Genomic DNA, 26,743 nt, shown 5'->3' with positions numbered 1-26,743 from the left:
TAAATGCTAGGGGCTCCTTTTAAACCATGTAAACCCTCGACGCGTTTAATTTGTCAGTTTCGTTCATTTAAACGAGGAAGAAAAACGTGATGATTCCAGAACTCAAAGAATTCGTAATGTAGAAGTTGGTGACGTCTGATGTTGATTAAAGTTGATCAAAGCCGATCAAAGCCTGAGAAGCTGAGTCTCATTGGGATAAGAAGAGTGAAGAGCTGCAGCAGAATCTCGTTATTTTACAGCCTGTGCTTTGTGCAGAGAGGATGCTCACACTTTTACCCTCTTCACTCAACTTTGCTTCATCACTTGACTTTACAAAAAAAAAAAAGTTGTAGCTCTTGAAAAAAGGAGTGTTCTCCTCGCCCTCTGTGTCTCTTTCTTCCCTCTCAGCTCGCTCCGGCAGCTGTCACCTTCATCATCACCCCCACCATCGTGGCTATGTCTTCTGTTTTTAATCCCAGACGCTGTGACTGGCAGGCTCATTACAGCCACGCTTCAAACGCTGACGAGAAAAAGAATCCACGGCGCTGTGACAAATATAGACCACGGACACATTACAGAGTTTTCAGCAGCAGTTTTCAGCGTGTGCCTGTTAGTGTGTTTGAGGAAAAGTATCGTGACAACCGTGGGAAATGAAATTCCCTCCAACTGACTGGTGGATATTAAAGCATTCAAAAAAATTCTTAGGGAAGTAAGACTGTGTATGACCTGTGTTATATAACTGTGTGTGTGTGTGTGTGTGTGTGTGTGTGTGTGTGTGTGTGTGTGTGTGTGTGTGTGTTATTCATACTCTGCCGGTGGTCCTGACAAACGTAATCTGTCTCCTGGCAAGACGTTGGGCAGCTGAAAGTATCCAGGCCGCTGTGAATAACAAACTTCCATCAGAGCAGATGATTGTGTGTTTCAGAAAAACTGAAGAGTGACTTTGATAAACCAAGTCAAATGATAGCGACACATGTTTACAAAGAAGACATTTTTAAACATCTCATTTTTTACATTGTTTTAATTAAACAGGAAAAATTCTCGGATATTTTACTTTAGTAAATGTAACATTACATTTGTGTATAAGTACTCTGTTGCAGTTATAAATAACAATTAAGATATCTTGAGTATCACAATATTATCATGTAAATACTAATTACGAACTAACTTCCACCAAACATTAAATGTTTTGAGCTGCAAGTGTCCAAATCAATGCTTGTGCAACCTAAATTATAAACCTTTGTCCTTTTACATTGTTTTTTAAGAAGAAGCCAGAAAGTTATAAAGTTCGTACCCACATCGTAACGAAACAGGCAGAGCTCGAGGTTCGGTGACTGCTCGTTAATTTCATAAATGAAAACTGTGAGAAAATGTGTTCATAAAAAGAGTCAAAGCTGCCAGTGTTGTGTGAGTGCACAGAACCATGATTAATGACTCACAGTGGCTGAGCTCAAGTGATGAACAACAGAGGTGAGAGCTCTGTAATGAGGTCGACTCAACAGCTCTTTAATTATCTATTACCCTGCTACCACGCACGTCCTGATCCACCATGTTGGAAACAAGTGACACCGATGTCTCCTTCTCACGCTGACTGAAAACAGATAAACAATAATAATTCATCTGAGCAGCATCATTAAGTTTTTGATAAATGAAAACGTTTTACCGGTATCGTCCAATCAGAGAGCTGGCTTTGACTGCAAATAAAGATGATTGGTGACTGTATATAACTAATTGTCTTTATCTACAGTCCTTGAAGATGATTGAGTCTTCTGTGTTGGACTCTGCTTCAGTCTGCTGTGGAACACATACGTGTAGGAAATGTACGATGTCTCGTATTCTTTACGTCGGCAGTTCAGAACACGAGAGAGAAAATAAATCATGACTTTGACGGATGAACTGATCAGTGCAGACGAGTGTGAAGGAAACATCTTCTAACCGATGCTCAGTTCAACAAAATGTCAAAGTGTCAGTCAGTGTGATGAGTCGACTCTGACTCACGTTCACACTCACAACAGGGAACATCTTTATTGCTTCACTCTTTTACCCTCGGAGCGTCTCAGCTCCTCTCCCTCGGCCCGGGGCCAAACTCCACATGATAACAAACCCGTAAACACTTTGTTTTCCTCTGAATCCAGAGAGGTCCTCACCTCCTCCAGGATATCCTCCACAAACAATGAGCAGTTAACAGTTAACTGGTGTTCAAAGGATCAGACCAGTGTTAATAATAATAATAATAATACATTGTATTTGGAGGCGCCTTTCACGTCACCCAGGGTCACCTTACAAAGAAAATAAAAGATTAAATATTCATGAACAACGTTAAAAAAGAAAACATCAACATAACAACAAGTGAATTGTAGTGTCAGGTTATAGGGAGTATGCCAGTTTAAACAGGTGGGTTTTGAGTTGGGACTTGAATGATGGAGTCTGACTGTGTTATGTGTGGGGGGAGGGAGTTCCAGAGCCTGGGTGCTGAGCAGCTGAAGGCTCTGGCACCCATGGTACTGAGTTTTGACCTGGGGACGGTTAGCAGTCCAGCAGAGGTAGAGCGGAGGGTCCGAGAGGGAGTGTCTCCATGAAGGAGGTCGCAGAGATAAGTGGGGGCTAGGTTGTGGAGAGCTTTGTAGGTGAGGAGAAGGTTATGTAGTGGATGCGGTGTCGTACAGGGAGCCAGTGGAGTTGGATGAGAACAGGGGTGATGTGGTCTGATGATTTGGTGCCGGTGATGATCCGGACGGCCGAGTTGTGAATGATTTGCAGTCTGTTGATGAGTTTGGTGGGGAGTCCAGTGAGGAGGGCATTGCAGTAATCGATGCGTGATGTGACAAATGCGTGAACCAGGATTTCGGTGCTGGATTGGGTCAGTGATGGACGGAGTCTGGAAATGTTGCGGAGGTGGAAAAATGCAGTCCGAGTGATGTTTTGAATATGGCGTGCAAATGAGTGTTCTTCATATCGAATCCTGCTCAGCAGCCGCAGTGTGTCCTCATGCATTGTGAACACGATCTGATGTGAAGAGAATCCACCAGCCGCTCGCTGTGGGTCACAATTTACATCAGGGTGCTTCATATCCACTCTGTCTGTCTGTGTGTGTGTGTGTGTGTGTGTGTGTGTGTGAGAGAGAGAGAGAAAGTTTGTGTCTGCATGTGTGAAAATGTTGCGTGTCGTAAGAAGCAGGATCTTCCATGTTGACTTTGAGTGTTAGAGCCTCGTTCTGTAAATCATACATTGTGTGTGTGTGTGTGTGTGTGTGTGTGTGTTGCAGCTGTGAGCACTGAGCCACATCAGCTTCTCAATGACACGGACCCAGATGCTCATAATGATTCATTTTCTTCTCTCTATTGTTAAAAACAGATTCTATCATTTTACAAAAACAAATTAAATTTCAGTTTGACTTTTAAGCTGACTTTGGTCCTCATAAAGAAAGTAAAACCTGAGGAGAGGGGGAGAGAGTCCACTCACTTGAACCTCTCTCTCTCTCTCTCTATAGTATTTTAAGAGAATTTTATGTTTTTATGTTATGTATGAAGTGAAGACACCAACTCTCTCCTCTTCCCATCATCCTCCTTTTCTCTCCCCATCCTGATCTTCCTCTCCTCCTGCTCTTCACCCCATTGCCCCCCCCCTCATTTCCTTTCCTCCTCTTCATGAGCTCCTCTCTCTTTCCTCTCATCTCTCCGTCCAACTTCCTCTCTTACTAATCATTTCCTCTCACTTTTCCCCAATACCTCCCCCTCTTCCTCCTCCTCCACCCCCTTATGTAGAAAAAAAAAACCTCCTCCCCATTTACGCACCGTGCGTAAAGCGGTTCACTCCGTGTCCAGAGCGCACAGGCAGAGGAGCAGGAGATTGTTACAAACTGTCTCTGAATCTAAGGACGTTTCGTTAACGGGACACATGCCCGAATTTACCGGCGGGTCGCGCTCATCCAAAGTGACAGCGTCGTGCACGTGAGCGGGATTGTTGTCATCGTGCCGCCGGGAAACGTGGAGGACGAGGGAGAGGGTGACTGCTCAGAGAGGGCGCTCCGCCGGGACACGGACCAGGATGGGGATTTAAACTCGCAGCTGCCTCAACAGAAACGACGTGTTCATCCTTATTGTTATTTTTCTCTCATGCACCCGGGAGCCGCGTGACCGTCCCCACGGTGTGTGTCGGGTGTGCGCGCGAGACAGAGCAAGGAGAACCGGGATCCGAGAGCGCCACCGCCGGGAGTCGGGGTCCGTGCTGACCGAGGACCGGACGCTCAGAGCCGGACGCACAGGTCAGTGTGTCATGCACGCGCACACACACACACATGCATCACACGAAGTGACAATCACGCACAAGCAGATACACGTGCACAAATCATTGGGAACCCAGTAATCACTTACACGTGCGTGCATTCATGGATGCACGCGCACAGTGTCTGATACGCAGGCACGCTGAGGTCTAGAAGTGCACGAGCGCGTGCGTATGGAAAAAACTCACGTGCACATTGTACACACCAAGAAAAAAACATAAATATCAGTGTCCAAAGAAAAAAAAACTAAAGTAACTCACAGTTTTATTAAATTGAATTAGTTTTTAGAAAAGTTGATTGAAAGATGATTTTGAACAGATCTGTTCACATGCTCAATATTCTGATTTGTGTTTTACTCAACTGTCACTTAAAATTTACTCAAAACTCCGTGAAAACAATCTGAATGTGTTGATGCGTGTTTCCATTTCCACCGAGGAGGAAACACTGCTTAAATATTGAAGTGTAATTTCCAGCAGAAACTCAGTTCTCCAAACTTCTCCGGAGATGATGTGCTCAGTCACACGATCGTCGTCGTCATCTTCTTCTTCTTCTATGACTTTTAAAACATCACCGGTAAAGAACCTTTGACCTTTAACCTGTGGAGACGACATATAGAGAGAGAGAGAGATAACAACTTCCTGGGCCGGGACATTTATTGTCAGTCTATCTCAGCACAAGAGGAATCGCACCAGAGGTTAACTGAGGAGCCGTGTTTCCCTCTGAGCTGACAGCTGGTGACCCACTTCCAATCATTTATCACCCTGGACACATTTTAATATCTTTCCTTGTCCAGCGCTGCTCATTGTCCCAGGAAACCAAGGAACTGGTGCCGTCAGACGTTTCTGATTCTCTTCGGTTCAGAAACGTCCCTCCAGTGCCTCACTCTGATGTCAGCAGGTGAAATCTTTAACACGGCTCCTCAGAGGGTTTTTCATTTTTGACTCTGTCGTTTATTCATCTGTGAACTTGTGAGGATGAAGGAGTGATCTTCATTTGTCTCTGTTCTGTTCTTGAAAAAATTAAATCTGTACGTGATGAGATGAAGAGTTCTGGGTTTCTATTAAACTCTGTTCCAGTCGCTGATCCTCTTTATATGTAGTCACTGTTGGTCTTTACATGACGTCTATGGTTAAAATCCGATGGTGATTGTTACAGCGGCTCTTTAAGTTGAACAGAAAAGAAACAGATGATTAAAGATTTATAGTTGTACTATTTCGGCTCCAGAATGTGACCAATCAGACGAGTGCCAGGTGAGTGGGCGGCGTCCCAGCCTGCAGGACCCGTCGCCTCTGTCTCAGTTGTCGCCTGAAAGCGGCGAGTGTTTCCATTTACACGCTTACATAATCACAAAAGCCTGTAGACCCCCTGCTGCCTGGACGCCTCGCCATGGACCGCCATTTAGTGGCCCCCCCATTGTGATGTGTGTTTACTACATATGTGCAAAAACACAAGAGGATTCAGTTTGTGGAAACGATGCCAAGTGAGGAATCAGCTGTTATCTCTCTCTCTGTGTGTTTCCCCACTCTATCGCTATCGCTCTCTCCCTTCTAATGAGTGTGCAGATGTTGGGTAATTAAACACAGGGCTGTGTGTGTGCGTGAGCTACTTAAATACACACACACACACAGATCTAATGGCTGCTGGCAGCTCAGCTTCATCACACAATGTTTCGCCTTGAGGCAGAAAGTGTTTGGTTTTATCTCCACCCTCCATCCTGTCAGTCAACCTGAAGGCCCACCTCCTGTCCCCCACCACCTCGCCCACACCTCACCCCCGTGTCTCATGTCTCTTAAACAGATGTCAACGAAGCGAGGAGAATGTTTTGTTCTTATCGTCATAAATGTCTATAAAGTTTATTCAAACGTCACAATCCTTGTTTTTCCAGGCCCCAGAGAGCGATAGAGGAATGAAGGAGAGGAGAGGAGGATTTAAAAAAAGGAGAGGAGGAGGTACAGGACAGGGAGTGGAAGGAAAGAATTGGGTATAGAAGGGAAGGAGGAGGAAAGAGAAGTGCTGGGGACAGACAGGAGGAGGAAAGACAAAAGGAAGGAAGGAAGGAAGGAAGGAGGCAACAGTTATGGACCGGGACAAAGAAGGAGAAAAGGATGAAGGAAAGAGGAGGATGTAGGAAAGGAGAGGAGCTAGTACAGGAAAGGGAGTAGAGGGAAATAATGGGGTGTTGAAGGAAAGGACGAGAGAATAGGAGGTGCAGAGGACATAAGGGAAGGAAAGGAGGAGGTAAAAATGGTGTCTCTCTCTCTCTCTCTCTCTCTCTCTCTGTTTGCCAGTCTGTTGCCATGTCTCTCACCCCTTCTCCATCACCCACCCCCACGTCTCTCCCTCGCTTTCTGTGGCACTGCCTCCAACTGTCGACAGCACGTGTCCTGTTTCCTCTGAGTGAATGAACACACACACACACACACACACACGCGCACACGCAGTGATTTCCGTTCTGCCTCTGGCGACTGTTAAGGTTTCACGAGAGGAGACGAGTCCTGTTGTGAGTTAAAGGGAAAAAATCACAGAAACGAGATTAAAAAAAAAAAAGTGCTGAATGTTGCGTTTTTGAAATCGCAGTTCGACATGAGTGTGATGCCTTCGAGGTCCGGACGTTACGCCGTAAATAACAGTCCTAACGTTCTCATTCAACTGGGGACGTTTCTGAAAAATAAGACTGGTTGCTGTTTGTCCTTGTCAGTTTCTGTCCCCGCCTGATACCAACAAGCGGCGTGTCGAGAGGGCGCCATGACCACAGAGACAGGAAACCACAAAAAAAAGACAGAACTACTGCACAGAGAGAAAAATGACAAAAACAGACAAAACCACAAAGAGACAGAAAATATCCGACTGTTGTGGTTGAAAATACGTTTTGATTACCCAGCATCCCTCTGTTCTCTTCTTGCGTTCATTGTTGTGTTAGTGTGAACGGAGGCTGACGACTGTTTGTGTGACCAGGTTCTGGGAACAGAGACGAGACGCTTGTTCTCGTCCTGCTCAGCTTCCTGTTCACACGTTTGTTTCCTAAGCTCCGTTTTCACTCGATCCTTCATCAGCTGCTTGGTTTGATTTTCCTCAGGCAGGAATATTTGCTCTCAACTCTGGACTAACGTTGACCTCATCTCAATGATGAATGTCGTCTCCAGAGGCAGAGTCTTTAGGTAACACTGCTGACTGAGTGTGTGTCTCACCACCAACGCCGGGACATTTGTCAAAACACGAGGACACGAGTCTATGTTTGTACAGGGTGAGCGCATTTCTGAGAAGTGAAGATGTGGGGGACATTTTTCTTACAGATACAGATTTAAAAAGTTGGGTCATTTGTGAAAATTGAGGATGTCTCATGAGGACATTTTAATGTTTTTGTGAAGCAAAGACCTTTTGTGTTTGTTTTGAAATGAGAAAATATGCAAATATTGACATTTGTGCAAAAAAATATGTTTTAGAAAAATTTAAACTTGTGTGACATTTTAAGAAAACCAGGACCTGAAACCAGGCACTGTGAGTTATTTGTAAAGCCTGAGGACACAGTGGGAATCTAAGGACATTTTGGGAATATGACCTTTTCAAAAGACATTTTTGGAAATTTCACATACTTTGGGATAGTGAGGACATTTGTTATGACAATTTAGGGAAATTGGCAATCGAGACATCTGTGAGGAAGACAGGACATTTCTGGGAGGTGACACATCCATGAAGCGTGGGGACATATTGAGATTGTGAGGACGTTTTCTCTGGAAATTCTGGAAATGTCGTTGTGGTAAGCAACGAAAATGTTTGGAAAATGAGGACATTCTGTGACAGTGATGATGTTGTAGACCCTTTGAAAACTTCAGACATATTTTGATAGCGAGTTGAACACATTTGTCTGTGGAAACAGTCGCTTCCTCCCATAAATAATTTCCTGCGTTGTATAATCCGTCACAGAGAACACACTGTGTGTTCATGCGTCACTCGATGTACAGTGATATCAAAATGCTTCATTACATGATGTAGCGCCGCTCTGTGATTGGATGACGTGTGCGTCCTGCTCGTTGAATCGGGACTCGAGGTTGACAGCTTCATTAAAGGGTCATGTTTAAATCTGAACATGACATTATATCACAGCACACCTTGTACTCATGCTACATTTATCCCTCGCTAGTGTCATTTTTTACTCTTTATTTTTCTCTCTGTCTTGTTTCTCTCATCCCTCTCTCTCTCTCTCCCTGATCTTTCTTTTTGGCACAAATTACATTTTCTTCCTTTCTTTCCTGCCTTTGTGTCACATGGCCAAAAGTATTTGGACACCCAAACATGAATGCAGCGCTTCATTTGGTTGCCATGTTAACATTATGATGGCATTACCGCCAGCATCAGCACCTTCCGGAGCGGGTACTCCACTTCTAAACGAACTGAACCATGGTTCAGCTTGACCCAGACCTCCTTTCCTGCTCAGGACTCAATGTTGGTGCGATCCGGACGAACCTGACGAGTCTGACGGTCTGAGACAGACATGGTGTGTTTTTGAATTTGTGGACACGTCTTTATACTTTTGTCTTACTTTTGTTCATGTGAAGTACGTCTCCCTACAAGTCCTCGCTCTTCCCATCGTCCTCTGTTCCATATTCCTTTTCCTGATTTCTATTAACCCAGTCAAATTTGCATCTCTTTCTCTCTCTCTCTCTCTCCCCCCCTCCCTCTCCCTATCAGGGGAATTAATTAAAGCTGACATTTTTATTGAGGTTACAGTCGACTTGGTTGGAACATTCAGCCATAAAATACCATGTTCAACCGCCTTATCAACAACCTATTACCACACACACACACACACTCAATATAAGCCATATGGCCACTGGCTTCTTCCGTGTGTAATAAGCAAAAATATATTGACTCGTTAAGACGCTCTCTGAAAGACACTCATCGTTATTTTTTATCTCTGTCAGAGCTACATGTAAACACAGCTCACCCGCTAGAACAAATACAACTCACTCATGGTATTTTCCGGCTGGCAGAGGTTTGAGATAAAGGGTGTGTGTGTGTGTGTGTGTGTGTCTTTTGAATGACAGGAAGGATTTTATTCTCTCCGCACACTTGTTATTCTCGCTGTCTCTCTGATGCTGAAAAGGAAACGTGGCAAAGGTCTATGAGGAACATGTGAACCTCACGTGTGCTCGGAGCCATTTACTGAAGTGATGGGAACCGTTTGGATTTTGAAATAATCAGTGTGGTTTCATTTTAATGAGCAGTTTCCCGTTTGTTGTGTCGATTAAACAAACACACACACAAACACACACACACACACACACACACACACACAACAGGACCTGAATGATTTATGAGTCGACTGAATTTATCTTTCTGTTACAGATGCTGTTATTGATGTCGGCATATACGATGACCGATATGAAAAGAGAAAAGCTTTGGACCAAAGAAAGAAGCTGAACGTAAAAAGAAGCTAGAATATGTTGAAGTCTGATGTTGTGAGTGAGTCAGTGGTGATCTTAGAGCGCAGCCAGGGGAGCCAGGTCCCACCGACGCATTTTTAGACTTTTCTGCGATCAGTTTATTGACTGTTGCGTTTGACGGATTCTTCCTGGCAGGTAGCACTGACATTTACATCCTCCAGCTGGGCTCACTCACCCCCCTCACCCCCGTCCTCCCCCGCTTCATTTAATTTACTTCAGTCCATCTCAGTTTTATTGCCTTGATAAATCCCAGGTACACGCAGGAGGCCTGGAGGTGAGGCGGACAGAGTTCGTTTAATGTGCTCAGACAGTCTGTTTGCGCAGAGTTCAGTCATTTCCCCTTTTTCTTTTCTCTTCTTTTCCTCCCTTCTTTCCTGCCTTCCCTCCCTCTTTGCTCTCATTCCTTGTATTTCCTCTCCTCTTTCATCGTCTCCCTTCATCTCTTTTCTTCTTTAAAGCACTTGTAACACTCCTCACGCTCGTCCCACTGATTCAATCAAATTAATTTTCTCCAGGAAGCTTTTGTCTCAGGCGCTTGAATTTCAATTTCTTTTAGTAGAAAACATTTTCACTTCCGTTTAATTTTAATAGCAGTTTTTTTGCAGTTTTCCTCAAGGCTCAAGTTTTTTTCAAGGTGGAATGTTTTGAAGTCCAGAATCAGGCGTGTCTCCCTGCATCTAATGCACCTTCATGTTTCGTCTCCTGTTAAAATCCAAACAACAGATGTCACATTTTTTTTAAACTCTGATTCACATTCAGTTCACCCTCACAGAGTTCAGTCATGAGATCGTCCGTTGTGACATCGTGAAAAAAGGCTTTTGTTAAAGGGATTTCAAATGAAGCTTCACAGCGGAAAACATTTTTCAGTGTGAGGATTTTTCAGCCCTGTCGTGTAAACATCGTCTGACAGCTTCTGTCTTCAAACTGACAACACAGTTTTATTTTAGCAAATAAAACCACTCCCCTTTTTCCAGATCGATTAAAATCCTGAAACGTGAGACGTGCTCTCGTATTTACAGAAATCCACTCTTGCTCTCTTTCTCTCTCTCTCTCTCTCTCCATTTAGCTGTGCATTGCCCTCCACTGATTTATTCATCACTCCATTTTCTCACATCATCACTTGCAGCGCCTCTATTTCAGTCCTCGTCCCAGGTGAGCTCGAGCAGAAAGAGGCAAAGTTTTTCGCTGAAGGTTCGGATGCGTCCGATGTCACGTTTCAGGTGTTCGAACATTTCGTGTCGTTCGTCTGAAACTGTTCAAGGACTCGACGAGGAACTAAAAGTGAAGTTCCTCCTGAAATCAGCTGATCGGCTTCAGCTCTCAGGTCGGAGTTACAGCCACATGTTTATTTTTTTGGGTGGAATCGTTGTAACAAATGAATCTGATCCATGCAAATGGAAAATGTAAATTTGTGCTCTTCGTCAGTGTCGGTGCAGAAATAGAAGATGCTCTTACGTCAGCAGCATGCAACCTCATGTAACCCCGCTGAGCTGGAGCGCGAGCGGCTGCGCCACACAGATAAAGTGTGAGACATCAAACTCCTGCACCTTTGGGCGAGTTTGTCCTGGAATTGTTCTTTAACCAGATTCCAGTGTTTGCCTGAGAGCGAGCAGATCGTCCGTCCACCTGTAATCATCTGTCCGACACTAATCCTCCTGCTGTTGAGCCTCAAAGCTGTCGGCTTTCACCGGCTCCGTCCAATCAGAATGAGATTTCCACCTGGATGAAGCTGCAGACTGTAGATACTGTTCGGAAAAGTCGCGTCGATATTTACATCTCGTGTCTGATGCTCAGCCTTTGCTTTGTTTTGGCCATTTTGTTTAGTGTGACAGAATTTTGACTGAACTTTTTAATGCAGTACTTTAACTTCTCTGTAAATTTATACGAGCTGAATTTATTATAACAGAAATTATCTAACTTTAATATAAAATTACTTTATGATTTCAGAACTTGATTATAACAGCAGTGGAATTTACAGTATTTTAATTAAAATCATTTCAATGCTCCATCAGGGATTTCAACATTCCTCTTCATCCTTTTTACTTCAAATCAAATATTCAATCACTTGATTATCACTTGAAACGCAGCCTAACTTCTTCTCTTTCGTTGTCAACAAGTATTTTTCTCAAGCAGAAACCAGTTTATCACCTTATTCTCCAGCTAACCAAACTTTTCAGATTGAAAAAAGTCGATGTTTCAGGCTCAGCTGCTGATGTTTGTTCTTCTAAAACCATCCACCTCTGATATCATCTGTGAAGTTCTGTCCTCAGATCAGTAAATCTTCCAGTAAGTCTTCCTCCCTCTTTTTCATTAAACCTGCATTATTCACTTGACATTAAAAAAAATGTCAACAAGTGAATAATGTACAGGCAGCGTTCAGGCAGCACAAAACCTTTTTGGTGACAAACCAGACGTGAATAAAAGCTGTAATTTGATTCTGGAATTCAAGCGATCATCCTGCCTGGTGGCAGCGACGCAGGGTTTCTGGTGAGCCGATGTTTTTCCCGCTGACAAAGTGATGAACAATGCTGAGTCTCATTCACGATCAATTGTTAATCGGCAGAGTTGTGTTGTTCAAAGTTTAACGAGCCACTGGGAATCGCCGGGACGCTGAGAGCAATATGCCCCCCCCCTCTCTGTTCGTCATCTTTCCCAGGCGTCAATGTTTTTCTTACTAATTCATCTGAGCAGGATTTTAAAACTCGAGTCGAAAGTTTAAAGAGAACAAGAAGCAAAAATAGTTTGATGTTTTATTCATCATCACTGGATTGATTTAAAAAGGTTACAATAATGAAAAGCTTTGTTCGTACAGCAGTGAATACATTTTAGGCAGAAATTAAAAGTCTGGGATCTGAACTGAAAATACTGGTCATTAGTGTGTGTGTGAGTTTGTGGTCTGGAGCTTTTAAACCCAGTGTTCCGACTGACAGGACAATGATTCAGAGGATGATCTAAATATTTAATCACTTTTTTTCTCTCCACTCTGATTTGTCTTAATAATTAACACCCTGTAGGTGAGTGAGCTGCTTACTTACAATTCATAATGTTTTTATCTTTTATGTTTCTCCTCAGATCTGAGGTCTTCGTCAGTTGTTCAGGTTGATTTTCCTCTGACTCTCGGCGTGCTGCCTTCAGGGCCGCTGCTCTTTCTCCCATTCGATTTGCCGCTCCTCGCTCGCCCTCTCTCCTCGGTGCATTCTGCTCCTCGTGCAGGTCACAAAAGATCAGCCAAGATGATGATTTAGCGATATTTAATCCAGACACGATGGCGTGGACGCTGTCGTGTTCTGTCGCTCTGAGAAAGATTTATTCGCCGAGGGGTCGGAGGTCAGATTCCTCTTCAAGGTGAGGGAGTAATGTGATTACATTATCATACACGTAACAATTCACTGGGGATTTATTTGATTTCCCCTTCAACACAGTGTTCCAAGTCTTTGACAGTGCTGACGTCAGCGTTTGAGTCCGTTTTTTAATGATGTGCAGGATTTAAGAAAAGATAAGAAAATATTTCACTAATCCAGAAGCAAAGTCTTCCTGCTCCAGATTACAGAATCAACAATATGTAATAAAGCACAGAGAATAAAACACTATTAACATCTTGTCTAAAACAGTCAAGTAAAAATTTAAAGAGTTATGAAGAAGCAGTGTCTCATAGAAATAACAATAGAAATGAAAATAAAAAGTAATAAAATAGCTGCTACAGTCGGATTTATACAGAATAAAAACCATAAAAATGTTGATGTTGAGAAAAACAACAATAAAAGGATATGATGTTAATATGATGAATTTAAAATGAAGAAACACCAGAGGCACAATTAAAGAAAAAGATCCAATTATAAAATGCTGAAAGAGAAAATATGTTTTGAAGTGAGTAAATCCAGAGATAAAGGAAAAACATCCAGAGGAAATTAAAAGATTGAAAACAGAAAAAGATGTAAAACAAACTAATACAGTTTAGCTAAAGAGTAAAGCCCATCGTGTTTATCGTCTTCTGTCCTGGGACTTCCTGTTTGAGCTGCCGGGTCCTGAAGTGGACGTGTGAGCTGAAGACCGCTGTTATCTCTCTGAGGACACATTTCATTTGTGAAGGGCTCATGTGGGACTCTTTGTGTTTCTGTGATTGGTTACCTCGAATCTGAGACAACAGAAATGGAACTGGTGACGCTCGCTGATCCCTGGACAAGCTGCTGCGGTCCCACTCTGAGACGGTCTGAGGTCCGAGGGGTCGGCAGACACGTCCCTGCTGTCGTCTCGACACTTCAGCTGCTTAGTCATCGTCCCCCTGTGACAGGAAATCTTAGAAAATCCGACCTTCGAGGATTTTGTTAGCCTGGATTTTGGATTTGCTCGCTGTGACTTCCTGTGTTGGAGCGCCGCGGGGCTACAGCGTGATGGAGCTGTTGTCTCCGCTTCGTTTCTCCTTGATCCACTTCCTGTTAGAGCGCGATGCGGACGGATCAGGAGCGTTTGAAGCGGCGCTGCTGGACGACTGAGGGCAGGGGGCAGTTTGTCCACCCGTGCGGCCGGGCCCGTTCCCGTGAACGTGATACCTCAAGAAGGTCACTGTGGCCTCACAAAGTATGTGAACACGATATCTTAAGATCAGCTTGACGGAATCACTTTGACTCAAACATGAACTGATATAGATTTTGGTTCTTGGAGGTTAAATGTATAAAGTTGCAGCTGAACTCCTGCAGCCTCTGTGGACACGTCCTCCTCTTTGACTCGATAAACCAGTCAATTACACAATCAATGATCCACTTCATTAGAGAACCAGTTGTGTGTTTAATCACGTTTATCTCCTCGTTAGAGACGAGAGGTTTAAACGGAGACGCCTGGTTATTGTGTTTTTTCTCATATATTTGACATTTAAGGACTAAACTTTGAATTCCACAGACGTAAAAACTGAAAACATGTTTTTTATTTCATGAGCCTTGAAAACCGTCGATAGTCACTGATCCTCAGAGTCATAACTCTGCCGCATCGGAACACGACAAACACATTTTAAGATTCAGGGTCACCTGTAATTTCAAATCATGTTTGTCCCTGACGTCTTTGTCCTCCCTCAAACAGTCTACACACATATTTTTGTCTCATATGACGTCACATGTGACCTTCGACCGCTGACATGTTACCTGTGAATTCATGAGTGAAGAGAACACGTTCACGAGGCATAAAGGTTTCCACCACCAAGTTCCAATCAGGTCGTCCTTGAGTCTCAATGAATGTTTGTGACAATTCCAGACACATTGTCCTGACATTACTAGGACGTCGATATTTCACCTTGAACATTTGTGGAGGTATGTCACTGTGTCTCCACGCGGTCAGACGGTATCGGAGGATAAATGAGTTCCTGTAAAGCTGAAGGATTATTCAGAGGAATGAAAGGATCCTCAGCTCAGCTCCTCTAATCAGCGTCACCCACGGTTCCACTTCTCAGTTCTGAAAAATGTTGTAAAGTGCAGCGAGGTCGTTCCAGGGGAGAGAACAGGATTTTTGCAGCTCAGAAAGAATCGTTGAGAGTTGAGAATAAAGGCGTCTGCGTGAGGAAGCATTAGTTAACCTTCGTGATAATTTACTTTTCCACGCTTGGTTTGTTCCGGAGCGGAAACATCTTCCTGTGTTTCTGTGTTGAGCGTCTGTTAACAGCATCTCTTGGATTTGACTCCGCTGATAACTTGGACCATAAAGCAAATATGTGAATGAAGCCACTCGACAAGAATGACGTCAAATAAGTAGAATTAACCAATGAGAGAGTTTGCAATATGTAACTTCACCACTAGATGTCAACGATGATTATGACGTTATAAAACTTTGTCTCGTCTCTGCAAAACAACAAATCACCCTGGAAGTCTGGGACGCACGTGGCGTCGCTTCATTCGCAGACGTGTTGACATGATGAAGGTGTCGCAGTGTGAACACTTCCGATCGTTCTGGAGAGTGAGTTCACCGTCTTGCCGTGTTGTGTTTTTCTTCTGGCGAGCGCGAGTTGGCACCGCGGCTGATCCTGTCAGCGCCGTGCAGAAGCAGGAGTGTGGCAGAACGCCCCGAGGCAACGTGCTCAGTGAATCAGCTCGCTGGAGTGTGTGTGTTTATTCCCACCAGAGTTTAGGGCACTGAGAGGTTGCAGTTGTGTTCCTAATGTTTATGAGTGCTTTCGTCAAGTGTGAGTGTGTTTCGGTGTTTGTATTCCTGTGCTAATATCCCCTGAGGACGCCGGTTGACTGGCCGACATTGCCGAGCCTTGAAATGGAGAGGCCACAGCTGTGTGTGTGTGTTTGTGTGTGTGAGTGTGAGCTGTGACACAGCTGGTGTTGTGTTTTCCCACCTGTGAACCTCAGAGTTTAAATTGTGAGTCTGCCGTGTGACGCACAGCTGGACGCCGGACACGGGAAACTGAGGCTCCATCCAAACGTGTTTATTCGACAAATTCTGTTTTCAAAAGAAAAACAATCTCCGTCCACAGGAAACACACATCAACACACAAAGACTCGATCAGCAAGAGGCTGTGAGCGTCAAACATCTCAGTGTGTGTTCGTCCAGAATCAAACGCAGCTCCAGAGAGCAGTTGAACTTACATGTGTATGTTATGAGAAGGAGGGTAAAATCTAATGTGGATTAGCTGAGGCTTTTATTGTGAAGGGTTCGTGTTTATGCCTCAAAAAAACTAGATGAACCTTTTTTACGTGGAAGTTTAATATATTTTTACACTGAACTCTGGAACCACTGTGTAGAATCACTTCATGTTTCTGTTTGGTGCTGCACTTTGTCTCTCTGCTGTTTTTCATTTCTCTTTATTTGACACCAAGTTACTGAAGCAAATCTGAATGTGTCAACGTTTTCATGTTTTGGATCTTTATTTAATTTCATGCATGAATGTGTTGATTAGCAGAGAAGCTCGTGTCACACAGTGAAGCAGCGTGGGGCGTTTAGTGACCCTGTTTACGCTTTTATATAAGAAGAGGTTTTTCACGGTACGCAGGGAAACAGAAATATTCTGAAGGATTTTACTATTTTCTGTGAATATGTTTTCGTGACATGTGGGAACGTGGATGTTGAAGGTGCAGAGAGAATTTGTGCAGGAGACTATAAGTTGGTTGTGTTTTCTGTTAATGAGACGTCTTGGATTTGGTGCAGATTCTGTCTCTCTTCTGGGATGTGTCCCCACATTGTCAACACGTATCTCACTCTCATCTTTTTGAAATGAAGCTGGTGATTAACGAGGGTCTCTGCTTCAGACTGTTCTCAAGACTCATTTATCTGTTTGTCTGTTCTCGTGATTCTCTGAAAATGACTTTCTGCTCGGGCAGCGTTTTATTTAAATTTTTTTTAAAACAACAGTTTGTAGACGCTCACGTTAAAGAGACAGCGTGCTGGAATAGTTTTGGCTGCAGAACTTCGCTGCAGCTCAGACTTTCATTCGCCTACGTGATCTGAGTCAAAGTTCAAAAAATGCATTTTTATTTCTCTTCTTTCTTTCGGAGTATTTGCAGCCGGAGGGTTTGAGACCACCGGGAGCTGCCCAGAACCACCACCATCTGCTGCTGCACAACACCCGAGCTCCAGGATAAACGCCACACTGCTGCTCTTAAAGCCGCTGAACACAGTTTCTAAACTTGATTAATTGATCTTATCCTCGTCTCAAGGTCCTGATTTTAAATTTAAAGAAAACCGGACAAATTTATTTTGAGTTATCGCCAACAATAATCTGCTGCTTTATTTCATCTGCTCTTTTTTTTAATTGTTCTTGGTCATAAACAAACAGACGACTGGAATTTGAATGATAAATAAAATAAGATTTAAAAACTGAGGATTTCAGTTGCAACTTGAGTAGAAAACATTTTGTTCACCAATTTTTTTTATCTGAGCTCTGTGCTGCAGAGAATCTAATGACATTCTTTTTGGAATAATCTGATCTTGTTTTTTTTCTGCTCATAATCCAGTTTACTTTCTAGGTTAAAGGATTAAGAGCAAACCATTAAAACAGGTAGAGTTCTGAAGGAGTGACCTGAAAAAGCCTTTCATTTAAAAATCACACACACAAATCAGTCCTCAAATGTTTGTTGTTCTTACCATTTGAAAGACACAACATGAGCCACAGAGTTTTATTGACGCACACTTCAGCTGCAGCGGACGCTCGGAGGTTAAGTGGGTATTTGATGGAGCGATAAATGGAGCGTTGCTAACAGAGAGTAACATCAGGGACCCGACCACGGCTGTAAATCTTAATTCATCACATGGACACAAACATGAACGATCCCGTTGAACGAGGATTTGTCTGCAAAGAGGACGAGGATAATGTGTGATGGAGGAAGATAGAGACCCTGAATCTGTCCGTCCACTTTCTGCCCCTTGTGTTGTGGATGTTCTTCTACTCAACTGTTGCTCATCTGTCTCTCTCTCGTCTCACAGGCTGTGTGAGAGATTGTGTGTGTGTGTGTGAGTGTGAATGTCTGTAAAATGCCGCTGAAGGACGAACGCGTATGATTGGATATGGAGGCCGTCAGCGTAGCCAACGACACACAGGACGAGCTCCGCTTCCTGCCCACGTCTGACGATGACCCCGGCCACGTCGGTTACCGTGACTACGACCCAGATGCCAGCGCCGTCCCACCAGTGCTGCCGACACTGCTGTTCGAGGGCGTGAATTTTCCAGAGGACCCCATCAGGCTGCTGAGTGTGCAGGTAGAGGCTGACATGTCAATCAAATTACTCACATTCATGTCATTGCTTTTTTTTTTTTTAAATGATCTTTTAAAGTGATTAAATTTAAAAGTTAAAACTTGCAGATACACTTCACTCACAGAATTCATTCATCTATCTCATGAATCATTCTGTGAAAAAGTCAAATTTCACAATCTTAAAGAAAGAGATGAAAACAAACAGGACAGCGGTGATGATGTCAGCTCCCTGGTGGAGTAAATTATCAGCTAACACAAAGTGACACTGAGGCTAATGGGAAACTTTTACAGGTATTAGATCACAAACAAAAGTATTTAAACTGAAGCTTTGACCTGATTGTGTCACTGGAAGAAAAATCATCAGTACGACACAGAAAGAAAAGAAAAAAAGATCAACACACACATCTACATGCACACACACACACACACACACATATCTGCACACAGACACACAGTATCTGAACCCAACCACTGACATTTTCAGCTTCAGCATCACATTTATCCACAGTAGTGACACTGTACGTACCAGATACGGTGACAGATGTTTACAGCTGTTTGTGTATTTGTTTACAGGTGGTGTTGATCCTGGCCTACAGCACCATCATCGTGCTGGGGGTTCTGGGTAACTCTCTGGTTATCTACGTCATCTACCGCTTCAAGACGCTCCGCACCGTCACCAACTTCTTCATCGCTAACCTGGCTGTCGGTATGTTCACACACACACGTTGTGTTGTTTCTAATCCGATGCTGTGGGAGTCAGCACAGCCGGGAGATGCTCTCTGACATCTCAACATGGTGACCTGCTTGTGTGTGTGTGTGTGCGTGCATGCGTGTGTGTGTGTGTGCATCGCTGTCTGTAGATCGTCGGCGGTGATGACTCAAACATCTGTCAGCTGTTATGTGCTCATCCTCTGTGATGTCTGGGATTTGTCGGCTGTTCTGTGGCTCAGACACAAACACAGATGAATTCAAACGCTTATTGTTCATGTGTTTGATTCTCACACGTCTAAATTTTTTACGACGATGTTAAATGTGATCGTGTATGAATAGATTTCTCAGCGAGGACGAATCAGAGACACTTAAAGACCTTTTTAAAAAGGATCCCTCCGGGCATCTTCATGATCTACATGTTAATCCTTCTTTTCCTTTTTTATTTACGAACAAGGATGATACGGATTTTTAAAAGAGCCAAAAAGAGAGGGAGGGAGAGGAAAGGACGACGGGCTTGTGATGATTTTCAAAGATATAAATGTTTTTTTCATCCAGCCTCTTTTTATGCACATTTCAGTGGATCAGTGCGATGACCTCAACTTTCACCCCGAACATCCCCGAGGATTGAAATACCAACAACAGAAGCTAATGACACTGAACCATCATCCGCTCAGGACTGTGACATAAATAATCTTTTTTTCAGAGCAACAATGTGACGTCACCTCAGCGCTGTGCATTTCTAATTTCTGATTCTCGACCGAAGTGGCACACGATGTTAAAATTCCTGCCGGTGCACGATGAATCACCTGGATCGGCTTTGCTTTAAAGCAGGTGTTCAAATCTACACCTGTGTTAAAAGTTCAATCAAAGCATGCTGAATGCAGCTACGTGCAATTAACAAATGGGTAAATCATCACAGTGTGATAAATTAATTAATTAAGGTGAAAACAACCCAACAGGAGAATCATTAAACACAAATTACAAACACAAACGATGTGAAATAATGGTGTGTGAAGAGGTGTGAGGCTCTGTGGGAGGGAAGGAAAATTACCGCTGCTGCTGCCTGAAGCACATTTTATCCATAAGTCTTCACACTGAAGAAAAACCAAGTGTCATCGCAAATGTTTGAGCAAATAAACGAGCATGGACGGACGTGGGAGAGGATCAGACTTCAGCACCATGGAGAGGGACAGGCTGCTCTTTACGCACACTATGATGTTTGGTGACGGAGCCGCGTGTAAACTGATAGTGATGCGGTCACAAGAATACTGAATGGATGTTTTCCACTCGCACACTCTCTACTTGTTTGTACAGCGTCGCCGACTAAAGCGTATAAATTTATCACATGGGCACAAACATGAAAGAGCCTCTGGAACGAAGATGTGTCTGCAAACAGAACGAGGGTGATGTGGTCAGACTTCAGCACCATGGAGAGAAACACGATTGGACTTCAGCACCAAGGAGAGAGATGGGATCGGACTTCAGCACCGCGGAGAGAGACGGGATCAGAATTCAGCACCACGGAGAGAGATGGGATCGGACTTCAGCACCGCGGAGAGAGACGGGCTCTGACTTCAGCACCATGGAGAGAGACGGGATCAGAATTCAGCACCACGGAGAGAGATGGGATCGGACTTCAGCACCACGGAGAGAGACGGGATCGGACTTCAGCACCACGGAGAGAGACGGGATCGGACTTCAGCACCACGGAGAGAGACGGGATCGGACTTCAGCACCATGGACAGAGACATGATCTGACTTCAGCACCACGGAGAGAGACGGGATTGGACTTCAGCACCATGGAGAGGGACATGAGCTTCATTCAATGATCCCTTCGTGTCCATCAAAGTAAATAAATAATAAATAAATAATAAATGATAAATAGATAAATCAGCTGCAGAGGATCAAACGTTGGTTTTCACATCGGCAGTAACGTGACGCAGCTCCGACACGTCTGCAGAGCGTCAACAGGAACGAGTCAGAGCTCGTATCAGTGAACTAAAAACAACATAACAACAACAAAGTGTGAAGCGCCGCGTCGGTCGACTCACTTTGTTTCCTGTGAATCCCTCCAGACAGAATCCGTCACTAACAATGAAAACGACCATATAGAGACGTCAAGTCAAGTTAGGTCACGTTTTCATTATACAGCCCAATGTCACGGATCATAAGTTCGCCTCAGGGGTCGTCAGAGCACAGGACACAGACGAGGGGGAAACTCACAGCAGAGAGACGGAGGATTCGCAGTCAGGGCGACGACATCGTAGACTGAAAATACTCATCAAGAACGTGATGTCAGAGGACACGAGATGAGTTTCTTTATGAAACACATTTAAAACAACCAGAGTTTATTTCAGTGTCAAACTTCAGAAAACATCAACAACGTCAATGTGAATAATTTCAAAATATTTTTCAGTTTGAATATAAAATGAAGAAAACTTCTGCTTTTGTTCTGCGAATGTTTTCACCTCAGCGTAACGTAGAAACAATCCCCTGAAGTTTTCTACATAAAGAAATCTCTTTAACGTAACTCGATGACCTTCAGGCTGCCGCTCCGTCCACGAGGATCCAAATTAACCCCCCCCCCTCCCGGTTTGTTCGTTTCCTTCTGCAGCCGTTAGCAAAGAAGGAAACATATCAAATAAGTTGATTAAAGAGGAAAGTGTGTATGAGTGTGTGCCTGGAGTGTTGGTTGTTCTGGAAAGTTTTGAGAAAGTTATAATTAATATTGACACACACACACAGTGATCCCTTGTGTAAAACATAATAAACTTTTCTTTTCACCTCTTGAGTTTTCAAATCTGAGTTTCTGTCACTTAAACATCCAGTTTATAAAAATGAGCCGTCACTTATTTCATTTAATCACATTTTAATCTAATTAAAATATTCCCACGTTTGTGTTTTTCATTTTTTGTAAATTTCTTCAATATATTTTGTATCTCGCAGGATTTCTACGATCTTAATGTTTAATTTAATGGAGGTAAACATCACAATCTAATACAAAGTAATTAAGATTATAATGATAGTAAACTTTGATGATAAACTTTATACAACAACAATGACGACTATAAACATGTCTCTTTCCCTGTGGGTAGCATTGCTTGGATTTAATTAGCTGTTAGTAAGCAGATACATTTTTGCATCACTGCTTCACATAACGTTCACAGACCAGAACCACAGTGTTCTTCTTCTCTGGTGTTTGATGAATTGTTGACTTTATCGCCACCTGCTGGCCCTGCATGCTTGTTTGAGCGTTTGTCATTTCTGTGTTCTCATCTGGACGGAGATCATTTGTAAAAACGAGAAATATTTTATATATAGTATTATAGTATTAGTATTATATATTCCTTCAAGCTCTGAAGCTTTACTCTGAAACTGAGTGGACGTTCTCTCCACGTGTAACTTTCTCCTCTTGATATTCTAATGTAAATGTGTCTATGAGGAGAACGCACCTCAGAGACGTTAGCATATATAAACATCGTCTGCTGCAGAGCAGATTTCATGAAAGTGATTCTCCTGCTGCCGAAGCTCTGAGTGTGAAGATCGAGAGAGAGAGTGTGATTGATGTGATGTGAAATGTGCAGGGATGTAGAACGACAGTGGCCAGAAAGTTGTCGGTTCAATTCCCCCGGATCTAAAAAGGAGCAGAGATTGTGTGATAAACAGTTGACTCCCTCGGGCGCTCCTTATGATAATTAGTTTCAGCCGACAAGACAATGAAGAAGCTTTCTTTCATCAGAGTGAGACCAGAAGTTCTTCAGTTTTCAAAACCTCACGGTTAAGATTTTTTCCTCTCGCAGTTTATCTACATATGTTACAGTCTGACTTCCCTACAGACACACCAGCGCCCCCAGGTGGTCACATCTAATTGAAGCAGCAGGGGTTCAATCACAGCAGAGTTAGATTCCAAAGCAGCTTTCAGATACGCACTGAACTCCAGATAATCCTCGGACATTCTCCTGAGGGGCTGTATGTGAGAGGTGCTAAACCCGCTCCGAGTAAAAACTCCTCACAATGTCCGTAGGAGCCGATGTGAGAACACATCAGGAAGCTTTTTGGAATTTTCATCTTGCTCCTCCGTGACGATAGATTCTGACGGTTAGCGGCTGGAGCACAGGGATCTACCCCGTCACATTCATCGGTTGAATCTGCAGGTGTAGACGAAGGTGGTGGCGAGAAGTTGTCCTCAGCTGCCACTAGGGGGCGTCAGGCTCATTCAGAGTTATTGGCTGCTGTAAACGCTGAACAACACCCAGAACAGTTAAAATTCTAACGTCTCTGAAAACGCTTTTTGAGCTGCAGGTGATTTTCTCTGAATGAGTTTTCTCGTAAAAAGTTTACACATCGTCGTCGGAGCCGAGGACGTCGTCCGTGTTTGTGCACGTTGATGATCACGGACGTTTATGTGCAGATGTTGATTAAACTGATCATGTGACCTGCTGTGTGTCGGCAGCTGTCGGACCAGATGGCGTCTCTCTCTCTCTCTCTCTCTCTCTCTCTGATGACTCACCAGCTGTTTGGACGGCAGCAGCTGCTGTGACTCACTGGTTCATTCGTCTCATTTAAACACAGGAAATGTTTCAACATCGCGGATTAATGGTTTAAAATAATCTGTTTTAATTGAAAACAAAGTACATTAACACAAGTACACTAGCGCTGTGTACATGTATTGATTTACATTTTGACATCAGTCATCTGTGTTTTTTTTTGTTTTGCTGATCTGCATCAAAATGTCATTTAGAGTTGTTCACAAAGTTCAATCAATTAGTTACGTCTTTTAAAACTTTTGGAAATTGGACTTCCCATTTTATTTTGAAATGTCTGCTCTTGTTTGTCGGTTGTTACTTTACTTCCTGTCTCCGTCAGTTGCTCTCTGCTTCTCTTCAGCCAATCAGTGTTCAGCGTGTTTAAACATTTGTTGGTTCAGTTTGTGTTTTTCTTTGTGTTTGGCTCTCGCCTGCCTCAGCTCTCCAGATACTGATGCATTTGTGAAAGTCTGAATGAAGAATTTGTGTCCGTGTCCTGCAGCCGACCTCCTGGTCAACACGCTGTGCCTCCCCTTCACCCTCGTCTACACGCTGCAGGAAGAGTGGAAGTTCGGCAGCACCCTCTGCTTCCTGCTGCCCTACGCCCAGGGGCTCGCCGTGCACGTCTCCACGGTGACGCTCAATGTCATCGCCCTGGACCGACACAGGTGGGTGCAGGTGTTTAAAGTTAAAAACGGACTCATCAGAACTATAAAACTATATTAACGTGTACCTGGGTGATTATTTTGTTGAGGCTGTCTACGATGAATGGAAGTTAATGCAATGTCCTGACAAGGACAGCAGCACAAACCTGTGTGTGTTGTGTTTAGGTGTATCGTGTACCACCTGGAGACCAGGATGCGTAAGGACGTGTGTTTTGGCGTGATTGCGTTGACGTGGGTGCTGAGCGCTGTGCTGGCCAGTCCGCTGGCCATCTTCAGAGAGTACAGCTCCTTAACTCTGGAGCCTGGACCCAGCATACAGGTACACACACACACACACACACACACACACACACACACACACACACACACCTGTAACACCATGTTGCAATATCAAACACTTCAGACCTTTGATCTTTCTGCTCGTTCCTCGCTGCCTCACGTGTCCCTCCTCTCTTCTCCATCTCTTTCATCTCTCTCTTTCCATCCCTCGCTCTTCTATCCTCCCTGTCTTTCTGTTCTTCTCCTCCCTCCTGCTTTATTCATTTCCTTTCGTTCGCTGCAGAAACTCCGTCCTCCGTTTCAATCTGTAACTGAATTTATTTAAATAAATTGACTGAATTTATTTATTTAAATAAATTCAGTCAATGATCAAAAGTAAATGAAACTAACATTCTTCTTTAATCTACTTGAATCAAACCAAAGGTTTTATCTGAGAAATCTGAGGAAAACTTAATTGAATCAAAACTGAATTAAAGATTCCAAAAATATTTTTGGCCACTTGGGGGCAGTGCAACAAGCTCTCAACACAAACAAACCTAAACCTTAAGTTATTAAAATCATTTTTTATATAAATTACACCAAGTTAATCTCTATGACTCTGTGTCACCCCAGGTGTGCACGGAGAAGTGGCCCGGTAAAAGCACCGACGGCACCGTCTACAGCATCTCCATGTTGATCCTGCAGTACTTCCTGCCGCTGTCCATCATCTCCTTCGCCTACGCCCGCATCTGGTCCAAGCTGCGTGGCCACGTCAGCCCGGCGGAGACCTGCGGCAACAGCAGCGCCAGCTCAGACCGCCACCGCCGACGCCGCAAGACCACCAAGATGTTGGTGACCATGGTGGTGGTGTTCGCCGTCAGCTGGCTGCCCTTCCACGCCTTCCAGCTGGCCACCGACATCGACAGCACAGTGCTGGACATGCGCGACTACCGCCTGCTCTACACCGTCTTCCACGTGGTCGCCATGTGCTCCACCTTCGCCAACCCGCTGCTGTACGGCTGGATGAACCGCAACTATCGCGCTGCCTTCCTCGCCGTCTTCAAGTGTCACAAGGGCGGGGAGCGAGGGAGGAGCGGCCGGCTGGACAGCATTCATCCACTCGGGGGAGGGGAAGGAGGAGGGAGAGCAAAGAAGATAGTGCTGGAGACGCAGGACGTGGTGTCGACCCACCTGAACGCCACGGACGTGTGAGCGACGGAGGGAGGGGGTGATGGAGGAGGGGAAGGAGATGACAAGATGGTGATAAAGAGATTACAGAGGCAGGAAGGAGAAGAGAGAATCATTGTCAGGAAATCCTGTCCCCCAGTTGTTCCCCAGACAACAATAGATACAAGAAGAAGACGAGATTCCACAGAGACAGAAAGAGAAGGAGATAAAGATGCAGGAGAAAATAGAAACGACAAAGTGAGAGGAGGCTGACGGGGGGGATTAATGAGGTTCTGGAATCCGATGGTGTATATGAGCAGGGATTAGACGAGGAATGACAGAAGAACAGAATCAAGTTCTCCTCGACCAATCAAAGCGCCGTCGCTTTGAGGACAATTCAAATGTTTTTCTTCAGCTTTGTGAAACTGAAAACATTTAAAGTTTACCGACTGCAGACGAACAGATCTGGAGCTCTCCAAAACATTTATCATGAAACTATGATTGTTTTCCCAAAAGAGTCTGACGATAAAAACTGATTCAACAACGCCAAACATAGGGCTTAACTCCACCTCCATCCCACACGTGAAGCATTCAGCTTGTACGTTTAACACGCAGCGCTTTGTGACGGAGAGGAGTGAACACATGGCCGCGCTGCGAGGATTTAACCGCTGATGGCAGCCAATTGTCCATAATTGTGTTTTCCAGAAGCGAGCAAAACTGAAGGCACCGGGGAACCGCGTCAAAACAATTCTGACAGGCAAAAAATAAAAAGTTTGGACGGGTTCGAGGATGCATGATGCAAGATTTGTGTAATGTCCGACATTGTTACGTCATGAAAATGTGTTTGATGTGCATTATTCTGCAAAACAAAGCGGCGTGCAGGAGTCGGACGAGAGGCATGGTGACTAAGAGGGGAGAGCGAGAGCGAGAGGTCTGAATATAACTGATTGGGATTAAAAAGAGGAGACGCTTTGTTTTTCTTTTTCATGGATGAAGGACGGAGAGCAGAGGATGAAGAGAAACAAGAGGG

At 44.0% G+C, this 26,743-nt stretch overlaps 1 protein-coding gene across 3 annotated transcripts; it reads left to right on the top strand.

Annotated features, from left to right (window-relative positions):
• The first annotated feature begins 3,790 nt into the window (after positions 1 to 3,790).
• npy2rl (neuropeptide Y receptor Y2, like) lies at positions 3,791 to 26,470 on the top strand. Of its 3 annotated transcripts, none has more exons than XM_020095448.2 (6): positions 3,791 to 4,243; positions 18,118 to 18,390; positions 18,960 to 19,092; positions 24,126 to 24,291; positions 24,454 to 24,607; positions 25,180 to 26,470. In XM_020095448.2, the coding sequence occupies exons 2-6, from the start codon at positions 18,199 to 18,201 to the stop codon at positions 25,756 to 25,758; spliced, it is 1,224 nt and encodes a 407-aa protein (XP_019951007.1). In that variant the 5' UTR covers positions 3,791 to 4,243; positions 18,118 to 18,198; the 3' UTR covers positions 25,759 to 26,470. The 3 variants fall into 3 exon arrangements, with proteins under 3 accessions (XP_019951007.1, XP_069375103.1, XP_069375104.1); XM_069519002.1 differs by lacking the exon at positions 3,791 to 4,243 and adding an exon at positions 14,148 to 14,283 and having other exon boundaries at positions 25,180 to 25,896; XM_069519003.1 differs by lacking the exon at positions 3,791 to 4,243 and adding an exon at positions 15,541 to 15,645 and having other exon boundaries at positions 25,180 to 25,896.
• Positions 26,471 to 26,743: the final 273 nt, after the last annotated feature.

The sequence above is a fragment of the Paralichthys olivaceus genome, chromosome 22 (assembly GCF_024713975.1).
Source record: "Paralichthys olivaceus isolate ysfri-2021 chromosome 22, ASM2471397v2, whole genome shotgun sequence".
Classification (NCBI taxonomy): domain Eukaryota; kingdom Metazoa; phylum Chordata; class Actinopteri; order Pleuronectiformes; family Paralichthyidae; genus Paralichthys; species Paralichthys olivaceus.
The sequence above is the reverse complement of the archived record's forward strand: the minus strand, read 5'-3'. Positions and strand labels throughout refer to the sequence as shown.

Bases quoted from the DNA above. Each gene is read 5' to 3' on its own strand.
- npy2rl (XM_020095448.2), top strand. From the start codon at position 18,199: ATGGAGGCCGTCAGCGTAGCCAACGACACACAGGACGAGCTCCGCTTC. The intron at 18,391-18,959 runs GTAGAGGCTGAC...ATTTGTTTACAG, and splicing joins TCAGGCTGCTGAGTGTGCAG to GTGGTGTTGATCCTGGCCTA. The intron at 19,093-24,125 runs GTATGTTCACAC...CGTGTCCTGCAG, and splicing joins CATCGCTAACCTGGCTGTCG to CCGACCTCCTGGTCAACACG.